General features: G+C 39.4%; 1 protein-coding gene across 2 annotated transcripts in view; it reads left to right on the top strand.

Moving 5' to 3' along the window:
- The window catches only part of peak1 (pseudopodium-enriched atypical kinase 1), a 104,041-nt gene extending 94,021 nt beyond the window's left edge, over positions 1 to 10,020 (top strand). For both annotated transcript variants that reach the window (XM_042495644.1, XM_042495643.1), the window contains one exon: positions 4,798 to 10,020. In XM_042495644.1, the coding sequence (XP_042351578.1) occupies positions 4,798 to 6,177 (1,380 nt within the window). In that variant the 3' untranslated portion in view covers positions 6,178 to 10,020. The remainder of the gene's footprint in view (positions 1 to 4,797) is intronic.
- The last annotated feature ends 3,438 nt before the right edge of the window (positions 10,021 to 13,458 follow it).

Here is a 13,458-nt window from a genome sequence, read left to right as displayed (position 1 = left end):
TCAGAGCGTGTGTGTGTGTGTGTTCTATTGGATATTTTTAAAGCAGTGTGTGTGTGTGTGTGTGTGTGTGTAAGGAGAGGGAGAGGTGGGAGTTGGGGGCAGAGCTTAAGGAAGAGTTCTGAAGCTAATACAAAGCAGATATGGATGAAGGTTGCATTATTCACAGGATATGAAACTCTCTCTGCGCTCCACAGCACTTCAAAGCTTCACCCTCATATTAGCAGCAGGCTTTCAGGAGAAAGTCTTGTTTTTTATGATGCTCATCCATAAATAAGGCAACCAGGAGCAGCCGAACACAAACAGGCCCCGGCTTCCCAATTAAACTCTCCCCAACTCTCCATTTTAATGTGGCCCAGTTGTGTCTCTGCCTTCCTTAACCCCGTAAGTGTAGTTGATCCTCCTGCAAATGAGATTTTACATGCTGTGATATTTTTAAAGCAGTGCTAATTATTCAAAATCCACCTTTAGCATGTCTGTGTGAATTCCTGACTCTCGGAGGAATTCAGTGAATGAGCCGGTGCACTTTAAAAGCTTTAAGATATCTCTGAAATGCCAGCATTAAGAAACAACAAGGAATGACGAATTAAATGGATTGCCTGTTAAACTTGAGATTTTTGTCACAACCAGCAATTCTGCTTACAAAATAAGACATCTTAACAGTGAAAACTCAGCTTGGGAAATGATCAGGTGGCAGCTGTAGTCTCAGAGCAAACATGTCCAAACAAACATCCAGTGCACATGCACATTCCTAAAGAATTACACAGTTTAATTGAAAGAAGGAGCTTCATCCCACATCACAATCTAATAATAAGCTGTACATGAACGATGCCAAAGAGACTACCAAGGTTCAACTCGCTGCTAATAGAAGCAATAAAGTGAAATGATTGAGGTAGTTGCAGTCGTAAGAGAACAGTCTTATTGCAGCCTTGCTCCTCAAAGGTTTCACTTTGTTTTACACGTGTAAAGCGTTTTGTCTGATATAGTACTCTGGGATGTGTTACAGTGAAATTAAAGGTGCTGTATGTAACTCTGGAGAAAGATGGTCAATTGCTGAGTTTCATTCCGAGATCATGAAGTACCAACGCTTTGGGTTGGTAGACGGACCAAACCACCAACCTAAAGCATCTGTATTTGATGACCTGGGAATATGTCTGAACAGTCGACTGTCTTTACATTCAACCCTTTTATATTGGGCAGGAATTGTTGGCTTCTGATTGTAAACACAACATTCAAACTTTGCCCATCCTCCCTCACTACTTACACATTCACTGCAAGACACTGTTGTAGAAATGTTAGATTTGTTGTTTTGGAAAGGTCAATACCTTGGCAGGCTTACTAAGCTAACTGCCGGCACCTACATGTCCAACGGAAAACACGCCGACTCAGCATTGGTCTTCATCCCCATCCTCTGGTGTTCATTTTGGCACTTTCATTTAGAGTTAGTCTTTTGATGAAAATGCTTCATCTCTGTTTTTCTGCTCACCTAACATCACATTAGTCTTCAGCATTATTATTTAGTTTTTATGTTAATGTTATACATTATACATACAATTCTCATTTTCAAAGGCTACATTTAATTTATATTTCATTTGTCTTTTGGGCCATGAAAAAAAATGTCGAAGTATATTTTTTTTAGTTTTGTTAACAAAATATACACTACCATCCCCTTTGTCCCCCTGGTGCTTCACCTCGCTATACTTATTTGTTGGGGTTTTTTTTAGATGCTGTTTCTGCAATTTTCATAGCTTTCTCATGAGCACATACTCCTGCTACCTGATCATTACCTTTTTATAAAGTCCTGACCTCACCTGTGTGCTGTTTTTTTTGGCTGGGGCCAACACACTCATAAACACCACAGCAAAATATGAGAAAAATAAGAAAATACAGGCAGAGAGCAGAGCCTCGGCAGAAAAATACGACACTGCTGACTTCTAGTGAGTTATAAGCAATGATTTAGAGGGATTACTTCTTTATAAGTAGACCAATACTAGCCCCATTCTATCTACTTTATGCCGTATTATGATTATATTTTTTTAAATACAATGAATATACATATTAAGTGTTCCATCATAAGTGCTACATGAGTCCATACTTTGTTTTGAGGAAATTCTGAAGAGTATATTATTGATAATTTGATTTAAATTGTCTGTAAATTTTCATACATGTGCCATGTAACAATTTCTGTCAAGAGTGGCTGTAGTTCACTTGAAAGGGTGGGTAAACCAGTTCTCGTAGGGTTAATGATTTTGTTCACGGCCCATCCTATCCACATGTGTCAAGACAATGTTACTGTCAATGTGGAAGCAATTTAATTCAATTCAGTCGTAAAAAAGCCTTTAAATTGATTTTGACAAAATGTATTTTACATATTAAAATCTTGATGTAATATTGCTTTAAAAAATATTCTCATGGAAACATTTTATTTTTATCTATGAATTCCTGCTTAGCATATGTGAAATAAACATTTTGTGAAATGTTAGATTTTTTTTACCAGCTAATAATCAGTGATTCTAAACAAATTCAACCTCAGGCTCCGACAAAGGTCGAGTGCCAAGAACCTTGTTTCATTTTTGTCATATTTAGTGCCGATAGTCTGCTGGAATTCTTTCTTTTGCATCATTTTCCTACTGGGTCTGCACTCCATCAATTTGATATATAAAAATACAGTACACCTTCAAATAATACTGATGAAATCAGGCGAATGATGCCATCTTTCAAAATGCATGAAATCAAAAATAACAGCAAGATTTACCTCTTAATATTCTACCTGCTGTTAGAATTGATTCATTAATTTTGTTTGTCCCTATGTTTCTCTTTTTTTCAGAATCTTAGCATCAGTTTTAATTATATCGTTGTTATTTAAAGGTTTGCTGGTGTTTTTGGTGTCAGTAGTGCAAAGACTAATCTCTGAAAGATAATTACTTGTAAACTTGCATGAAAAAAAAGTTAAAATAATGTTCAGCCAAAAATATCTAAGTAATATGTCGTGACTTCTTTCCCTTTGCTGGTATTTTAGTGAATGTTGTGACGTCTGCAGAGACCGATCCTATCCTCGACTTGGCTTCTCTTCTCTGTGCTGTGATCAAAGTGTAGAAAGACAGAGAGCTGCAGAGGGCTGTCACTGCGGTTTAGGAGACGGAGACACGCTCTCGCTGCTGTCGCTGACAGCCTGAAGTCTGCTCGCTCTATGCGTCTCTCTGCTCTATATATCATTATTGGAAATGTTCTTGAGAAACAGAGCAGAACAGAGAGTTTGGAGACAGAAAACATCTTTGATCTTGGAGTTTTTCTGTGTGTTTGCTTCTAAAATGGTGTTTTTCCCCCGATGTTGCAGAAGATTGCTGTTGGTTGAAAAATCTCCCACAGCAGCCGAAAGGCAATTTCTGATCATTTTATTTCATTAGAATTAAAAGCAGTCTTTTTTTTTTACCAGTTTTTACCAGGGCTTTGCAGATTAAGATTTAAATGAACAAAGGTACAAACATCAACCTTCAACGTTTTAAAGTTAATGACATGTTAAAGAAGAAGGCTAGAATATTTTTTTCTGTGTTTTTGTCTACAAGAAGCAAAGGCCCCGTGACAGGCGATGTTAAAATAGAAGTTGCACCCTCCAGTTTCATATTGGAAGCTTGGCGTTGTTTGAGCTTCATTAAGTCAGAAAGATATAAAGGTGAGAAGATAATAAGAAAGACAAAAAGAGTCTACGAATATTTCAGGAGAGTGTTGAACTACACAAATAGTACAAATAACGTGATGCAGCATCAGGAGCTCCAGTCAGCTCCGCCTACACATGTTACTCCTCAACAACAACTACACGGCCAAACCACACTGACAAGCGCTCTTGCCTCCCTGTTCGCCCAGACAAGTACAAGAGCCAAAGAGAGTGCCCAACTTATCACCCACGAGTGAGAAATGGACAATTCAGTTTTTCAAAAATTTAGAATATTCTGTAAAGCAATATTGGTAATTTGGTGTATTGTTCAGGTGAGACAACCCAGGTGAAAACAGTTTTTTAATGCACTGTTTAATTTTATATTTGGGGCTATTTTGCTTAAATAACACGTCTTCTCTCAGACTAGTGGAAAGAAAATGTCCACAATACACCTTGAGCTGTTTGTTTTAATTTTGACTGGAAATAAGTGCATACTTAATTAGATAATGTCGCATTTGCATATTTAAACTGGGAAGGTCAGAAAACTTGTAATACAGAATATAATTTTCTTACTTGAAGAAATCAACTATCAAGATTTGATCATGAGTAAGTGTTTTCTATTAAAAGCGTTTCAAGATTCAAAATTGTTTTTTTCTCGCATTGTGAACCAAAAATCTCCACTAACCCTAAATCATATATCATTCAATGCCAGATCATATAGCATTTTATTCCTAAAAACGTGGTGCTTTTTAATGGCTTTTGACAGTATTTTCCCACAAAAGGAGTGATGTAGGTTTTTGCAGAGGGAATTTTGGATATCTCTTTGACTCCAACATGACTACAAAGTGAAACAAGAACTTTGAACCTTAGTTAATCCAATTTTCAGATTTTCTAAGGAAATGTATGCAAATCAGCCCATATCTAACTAGATAGTGCATAATTTGCATATTTAAACATATATTTCAGGAAACTTGTAATGCAAATAAAAAAGAACTTGGGAAGTTTCACGGTGATATCTTTTTAGTTAAAAATTCTACCCTATTCACGTGGGGTGTCTCCCATTAATTTAGATATAGCTTCATTATCAGAGGTTTTCCAGCTGAAACCTTAAAATTGATGATTACATTCTCTCTGTCCTTCCCCAGATCTGTCGGAGCAAAGTGAAGGAGACCCAGCAGCAGTTTTTTCACAGCCTCGCAGTGAGACAGAGCCTGGCTGTGCACTTCAACATCCAGCAGGACTGTGGACACTTCCTGGCTGATGTCCCTGCCAGGCTGCTGCCCTGGGAAGAGGAAGAAGGTGAGGAGGATGAAGAGGATGAGGAGGAAGATGCAAACGGGCTGAAGGAGAAAGAGAAAGATATAAAGACTGAAACCAAGATGACGGACTCCAAAGCTCCAAATGGTAAATTAGATGAAACCCCAGCAGCAGGTCACATGAACACTATTGGCCGCTTGAGGAGCCGAGTGGTGGTCATCACACGCGAGGTGCCCTTCCAGACGGTGGCTGACTTTGTCCGAGAAGGCGCGGCTCGGCACACTCATAACCCTGAGCTGTACGAGCGCCAGGTCTGTCTCCTGCTGCTGCAGCTGTGCTCTGGCCTGGAGCACATGAAGCCTTATCATGTGACCCACTGCGACCTGCGACTGGAAAACCTGCTGCTGGTCCACTGCCAACCCGGCAACCCCTGGAATCTGGAAATTCTTGAGCCCAACAACAACAGCAACAGCAGCAGCAGCAGCAGTTCTGGTGCAACCTCTGCCGGCGCTGCTACTGCTGCTGCCAACGCCACCTGCCCCGCCCGCCTCATCATCAGTAACTTCTCCCAAGCAAAACAGAAGAGCACTCTCATGGCTGCTGACCCTGGTACGCTGCGCGACCAGTCACGCCTGGCACCCGAAATAGTAACAGCAACTCAGTATCGCAAGTGTGACGAGTTCCAGACTGGGATTCTGATCTATGAGATGCTGCACCGACCCAACCCCTTCGAGGAGACGCCGGAGCTGAAGGAGCGGGAGTACACGTGGGCGGATCTGCCGCCGCTGCCTGTCAGATCGCTCTATTCACAGGGTCTGCAGCAGCTGGCCAGGCTACTGCTCACTGTCAATCCCTCCGAAAGGATCCGCATGTCCGAGGCCAGGGCCTGCTTGCAGTGCCTGCTCTGGGGCCCTCGTGAGGACTTGTTCCAGGCGCTTGGCTGCAGCAGCACGGGCCCCATGTCAGGTGCCACCTCCAGCCAGCGCGAGGCCACCCTCCAAAACTGGCTGGACCTGAAGAGGACACTGATGATGATCAAGTTTGCGGAGCGCTCGCTGGATGCGGCTTGCGGCGTGAGCCTGGAGGACTGGTTGTGTTGCCAGTATCTGGCATTTGCCACCACAGACACCCTGAGCCGGGTGGTGCACATTCTGCAGCAGCCGCAACCACATCCTCAGCCCCAGAGCCAGTCAGCACACGCAGCACCGAGCCAAACCCAAACACATCAAACGCACACCCTCCACCTGACTCAGTCGCAGCCACTCTGAGTTCCTCCAGTTACTATGGAAACAGATCCAACTTCCCCCGTGTGGTCCCTCTGCTGACGCTAATGTGTGATGTAAGCTAATAGTCAGCTTTGTTGTTGCAGCAGTGCTCACCTAAAACTAAACAGCTGGTTGTTGCAAATGTCTGTGTTTTCTTCATGGACAAATAGATCCAGAGAGTGAGCGGCTGTGCTCCCATCAAACAGGGTTATGATCAGGGTTATTCTTAGCGCTCATTAACAGCAGCGGGATGCTTGAGAGTCAAGCAAATGAGGTGTCTGTCTGACATTGTTCTCAGATCCAGGCCATGACAAACTGAAACATTACAGCAAGTTCAAGTCATTGTGGCTCTTAGCCGTCACTTGCCAGACATCTCTTCATTCTTCATCTTGCTCTTCAGCTGGTCACATCTCATGTGTGTTAAAACACTCCACCAGTTCCAGATTGAAGAGATTCACTGAATATGTGAAGCATTTCTATTTTTTTATGGGGTTTTTTTCTGCCAAATTCTGCAAGAAGAGTTGTGATAACTACATATTAGATATAGTTTGCATGGCAGCAGTCTCCTGGATTTATTTGAGGCTCTATCAAATTGAATAATTTTGAGATTTCATAGTGTTCATAGTGATCTCAAGACAGATTCCCTCAAAGTACCCGTTTTCTGGGGAGAAAACTTGAGTGTTGTATTTTAAGTAGGGCTGGGTATCAGTACTCGATTTCTTTAAGGCGTCAACCAAAATAACGCAGTGCTGAGTCATATCAAAACTTCTCCAATCAAGCAATACCTGCATTTGATCCTTTTCGGACCTAGATCTAGAGTTGGCTGTTCAGCATAACGAGAAGCCTCCAAAATGTTTGAAAGTATGACTATACTACATGCTATTCATTATTTAGTGTTCCCACGGTCATGAAATGTCTGGGAAAGTTAGAAAATTGAAAAAAAAAAAACAGTTTTCCGGGCCTTAAAATGAACGTGTCTAACATTATGCAAAATATGCTCTGTGACTAATCTTAACCCAGTGCTGCACTGCGTGACCATTAAAATGTCACTGGTATCACATTAACAGACGTTGGCGGTGGGAATGTCTAACAGGCAAGTAAAGTAAGCAAGTTCTAAAAGTTTAATTATCAGCAAATGTAGAGAAAGTAATTAATTATTAAACACAAAAATGCCTCTTTAATAATTAATGACTTTTTGAATGACAAATACAGTCTTTCGTACAGAATTAGAATCTCTATGGTGGCGGCTAAGACAGGGGTGTTAGCAACCTTTCTGGGTTTTTGTATCTTTTGCTTGAGAATCCCTTTTCATCATTCTGTGTCCCCTCTCTAAATTCAGATGTTTTTGCAGGTACAAGAACACAGTGCAGGTGGAACTCATCATGACTTCTTTTTTTCCTCAGCAGCAGTTTGAGGTGTTTGAGTCGTGGAGAAAATAATTCATTTGTTTAACCAGTCAGAGCTGAGCAGATCGATGGATGACAGGAGCAGCTGCTGCAGACTTTAGGACCCACACAATGAACTGTACCGCAGCTGGTGTTTTACTGCTCCATGTGTGCCCAGAGTACACCCTGCACTCCAAAACTGTTGTGTAAATGCTATATATATATATATATATATATATATATATATATATATACTCTATATAGGTGCATATTTTCCAACATCTGCGCAAATATAAAATCAATTCATGGTGGCAGATTTTTTATATGTTGGCAGGCCACCAGAAATACATTAATGTGTGGGAAACCCTGGTATCTTCATGTGTTCTGGTATTGGTACTAGTTCTAATTTTAAAATACCCAGCCCTAATTTTTCGCAACAATTCAATTTTCAAAAGGTGCAGATTTGAAACCTCTAAAAAATGAAGGGAGGCCATTTAAAATGAAAGGAAAGGTCAAAATGAACTTCTAAACCATTGATGGATTTGTTCTCTTCAAAATTTTATATAATCTGACTGATATATACACACACATGGATAGATGCAAACGTGAAATATGTTTTACCACCGAAGCCAAAGATCTGCCAGAAAGTCAGTTTACAGATACTTTAGAAGTCTTTAGATGTTTGCTACAGAATGCAGTCAGACAAGATTGCAGCAACTTGAGTTGTTGTCAGTCCCAATTTCGAACAGCTAAACCTCAGTTCAAGTCAGCGAGATGTCACTCATTATTTAAAAAAAATCACTTACACCCTTAAATGCTCTTGTTTCATATTGTACTTTTCACTTCTGTGCAGAGCTGTAGTTTTCTTAAGTTTTAAAGGCTTTGAAGTTAAAATGGAACACATTTATATGTGCAATTAATGCTTTTATTACCCTTGGAGGTAACAAAGTATGAACATTTTTATGCAGTCTTTCACTAATCATTTCTTCCATTAGTTTTGTGGCACATAAACTGAACTTTTTAGAGTGGATGGGAGACAGGGGTGTTTCAGGGACTGCAGAGTTCTTTGTCTATTGTTTTTGTCAAGTTGTTTTTGAACGGTTGTGCGTTACGGATGACATTTGCACATTCAGTCTGAACGTCAGTGCTCCTCGATGGACACCGGGGACACGACGATGCAGGAGAGACTGAGAAACGTTCCCGTGAATTTTTGAGGAACTGGATTTTGTTTTGCAGCGTGTGGAATGTAGAAGATTGCCTGGACTGAAACAGACATTTGGACCTGGTCTCATCCACTTTATCTTTCAACCGAACCACTTCACATATAAACTGTAATAATCAACCACAACTTTGAGGTGAAACTCTACCACTCAGACTTGCTTCCATTCCTCCTGCCTTTGTTTCCCGTCCACTTTCGTTGATATCCGGCCAATGGGACGGCAGATCCTGCATTGATACTCGCTGCTTCTCGCTCATCAGCTTCATTCTGCTTTAATTAAATGAGCTCTGTGTCACTGATCAGTACCTTTCAGCCTGGAGTGAGTGGAAGTAGAAGAAACATTTTGGGTTTCATACGCGTTCCCTTGTGTTTATGACGATCAAAAACCCCAAAAAGCGTCAGATCTAAACAGTACTCGGTGTCCGTCTGTGCTGCTCCCTTGATATGCATCCAGGTGGACGATGCTTTCCACCAAAAGGCTCTGCATCCACAAGTTTACTTTATTTGCTCTGGGTCAACTTTTGGGATCAGGATCCTATGATCCTTTTACTGCATATGAGACTTAATGGTCCACGAAAATGAGACAAAGCAGGTGTGAATTTGTTGCTGCATTAAAGGGTTTGTGTACTGAGGAATGTGTGTGGACAGCACTGGTGGCTGTCCTTGTATTTAGAGATTTAAGCCTTTATATAGTATATATAGTATAAATATATATAACCTTTATCTATTTTAATCCACACACTATTTTGTCGAGTACGGAGCACCTCTATTTCTGTCTTTAGAGTCTAAATATCTTTTTTTTTTCCATCTTTAAAGCTTTACTTGACTTTCTGCAACCTCGCTCGATAAGGGGGAATGTAAAGGTGAGTAGTTATCACTGTCCTGAACAAAGGATACATGGAAAAGATCTTACATGTCAAGGAGCGTTGAGATACAGAACAATGTACAGTATTTTTACCCCTCTTGTAAAGTTATCTGCTTAGGAGACGAACCACTTTGAGAAGAGGCTGACGGAAGACTTTTGGACGCACCATTAAAAACCCAGCATTCATCAACTGTACGGCCTGCAGCGAACAGTGTTTGTTTTTCTCTCTTTGCATTGTTAATTGCCACTGAACAGAAAAACAGAAGCTCTCTAAGGCTTTCTATTAATATGTGTACAGTTGTGTCTCCTGGCCTGCCGCCATTTATTGTTGATCAAGTTAACCAACAGTAACAGAACAATAAATATATGTTTTTATACACTCTGTGCCAGTGTGTTATTGCTGTTGTGGTACACTTGGTTTGATGTGACTTTCTTGAAGTATAATTTTACAAGCTGCTTATAAAAGTAAAATTCATTGAAATGTGTCCTAAAAATGTTGGATGAAGTGAAGGAGTCTTATTAATAACTCAAGTCAAACAAAGGGATATCTAAATCGGATTTTGAATTGTTAACTACTGGCTTTGTTGAAGCTAATAAAGCATTGATTAATCCTATCCATTTCTGTACACTCTCATCAGATCCATGAAGAACACGAGGGGGTGCGGGCTCTAACTTAACTGATGGCTTCCTACTAGTGATGTCCCCAACTGTGGGATGCACCTGATTGGATGAACAGTGCGAGTTGGGAGGTCCCTCATTCTCTGCTTGCTGTTTCAGGAAACAACATGGCAGCATGCTCACAAACTTTCTGTTATTCCATCTGAACAACCCTTTAAAATATATTTCTGAAAACATTTGAGGCAAGAAATAGGCAATATGCCTAAATGCACGCAGTCTAGAGTTTTTCTGATGCTAATATGAGTGTCAGAAATGGCTCTGATACTGACTAAATTGTGGATTGGCATTTGCAACTACATGTCCATTACACCGGATTTAACTGCAGTTTTCCTGGAAATCAGTTTTTTTCGGCTCTTTAACAGTACCCTGCACAGCACTCTGCAGCCACTGGCAGCTACTGTTTTAGAGCACAACGAAGAATTAATTGACTGTAAAAAGTAAATTAAACTATTTATTTATTGTTAAAGTTGGATAGCATTTATTCTCTGTATGTATTTCCTCATGTTGTTTATGTTTTACGCAGGCTGAATCACACCCATATAGAAATTATTTTTTATCCTTACAGGGTAAGTAGTGTTGAAGGTTTATTTATTTATTTATTTTTTTAAATAATGCAATGGTATTGGAACGGTACTCAGTATTGGCTTATATGCAAATTCAGGAATAGGTATCAGGAATGAAAAAACTCTCCCATCATGCACTATGTGACTGCTTCTTCTGGAAAAGAGAATCTAGTGGAAGTGTCCCGTTTGAGCTAGTCAGTGTGGAGGAAATCAAATATCACAATATTTTTGACCAAATATCTTTATATCAATATTGCGCTGATATTGTTGACTATTGTTGCGTTGTCAAAATATTTACACAATGAGATATTTGATAAATAATCATCAGTAATGTGAATTTAAAAACTAAATGGGTAAAGGCAAATAATAGAACAGCTACAATAGTCTGGTAAATTCATAAAATTACATCACTTCACTGTAATACAGCCTTTGAATGAGGTAAAGACCACATTTTGGATATTATATCCAAAACCTAAGATGATATGTCACAATATCCATATAATATAATGAATATCAGTTATAGGTAATAATGTTTGGATTTTTACACTTGATTTACCCTAAAAAGAAAAACTAGAGTTTCTAGAAAATGGACAGATTGTAGAAGCTTCAACTAGTGTTACTGTACCTAATCTGTAGATTAAGATTAAGAATGATTTTATGCCATTTTAGTCATTTTAAAGTGAAATTCACTGAGTATTTTATTTTGAGTTTGTGCATTGAAAAAACGTTGTTTCCACTAATTTTGGACCTGAACGGATTTCATCAGTCCAATGATTTTGGCAAAAATAACTATCCTCGAGCCCTGGGCTGATAATGAGCCTTTAAATTATTTACAGTGACCATACTAAAACTAGAAACATATTAATCTTCTCAGGGTTTTTTGGAAAATCAACCAAAGCCCTGTGAATTTTTAAACTCAAGAGAAACCTGCAGTCTGAGTGTCTGACTTATTTTTTATTTATACACTTTAAAGACTTGCATATCTTATGTTTCTTTGCTGGCATATCTCAAAGTGGCCAGCGTATTTTAAAGATTAAGATCAGTATGCAAATGTCCAGAGAGTTATTTAGTTATTAATTAGGTCTCGTTTTACATGGTTCCATTGATGTTTTTTAGAACACAAGATTTGAGATTCAAAGATACTCCAGTTTAGTTTCAGTGCCAAACATCAACCCCAAAGCACAATAATTTCCTTCTAACTCACTATTGATTAATGAAATTAGGGATACATACTTCTTCTAAAACATAATCGTGAAGGTAAGTAAGATTTTAAAAACACTCACATTATTATATTAGTCTAATGTGTCTAATTACTCTAATGACAGTCACCTGAAACACTGAATTTTAAGTCAGTCACAACCAGATTCAGTGCAGTAGGTGTTTTCTACATTGCTTTTAGTGAAGTCTGAGGTGTTTCTTTACCAGCATCAATACAGTAGCTTCACCACCAGATGGAGACATTCAAAAGGCTAAGAAAACCCCAAATGCACCATTCTCCTGCTGTCAGGCCTTTTAAAAACTGTCAGTGTTTATTTTGTGAAGTGGCATAAATTTGCATTCATGCCGTAATGAGTTCAGTGTGGCTAAAAGCTGTGCAAACATGCTGTGTGAATTCTGCAGGACAAATATAAAAGAGAAAAATGATTAAGGGAGGACAAGGACAAAGTTAAACCAAACAGCTGAGATGATGCTAACATTATACTCTCATCTCACATACTTCACTCTGCCTCATTCATTTTTGTTACTCAAAAGAGTGGAAAGAAATCATTTCCACACAGTGAAAGAAAACTGCATTTGTATTTTTAGGATGCTTTTACTTTATTCCTGTGGTGTATCTAGATTTCATGTGTTTCAGGTCAGGCAAAATTACCACAAGTGGAGTTCCGGATCACAGGCGAGAGAGGTTTGTTTGATCAGAGGGCATGTGATGTCAGCAAACAAGTTTAGATGTCATTAATCCTGTTCTTCATGCTCTGCTTGTTTTTCTGTCTTTGTCAGCCATCCGTTGTCACAGCTGCAGCTGAGAACAAGGCCACCAAAAAAAAACCCACAGAGAAAGTGTTCACCAGAGCACAGAATGTGCTCTCACTGCATCGTGTTCTACATTTGATGCAAGTCTTTACATTATTTTGACACAATTACCCCCAAAAATGTTGGCAATGAACGTTTCTGCAAGCCACGGATGTGTTACATTTGCACATTACTATGTAGCAGGTGTGATTCAACAGTACTGTGGTTAATGTGTGGTTATGTTTAGGCATAAAACTACTTAGTTTTGGTTCAGAAAAGATCATGTTTTGGCTTAAAATACCTGGTGTTGGGGGCATACCCTCCACTTAAAACTCTGTTTGTTGGTCTAAAACAGTGATCAGTGATCTGCAGCCTGGCAGGCGGCTCACCTAGATTTCACAATATCCAGCATCCCATCCACCTCCTGATGTCAAAGTTAACTAACAAACTGTGTTACTTTAGAAATGTTGATATGATACATATGAGACGTACCAAAGTAACATATCTTTAGTTTGAAGAAATGTGCAATGCCAACGTTTTCTTCTGCTGACTGGGCTGATTAGT

The sequence above is a fragment of the Plectropomus leopardus genome, chromosome 11 (genome assembly GCF_008729295.1).
Source record: "Plectropomus leopardus isolate mb chromosome 11, YSFRI_Pleo_2.0, whole genome shotgun sequence".
NCBI lineage: Eukaryota > Metazoa > Chordata > Actinopteri > Perciformes > Serranidae > Plectropomus > Plectropomus leopardus.
Note: the sequence above shows the minus strand (reverse complement) of the source record. Positions and strands in the feature narration are given on the sequence as shown.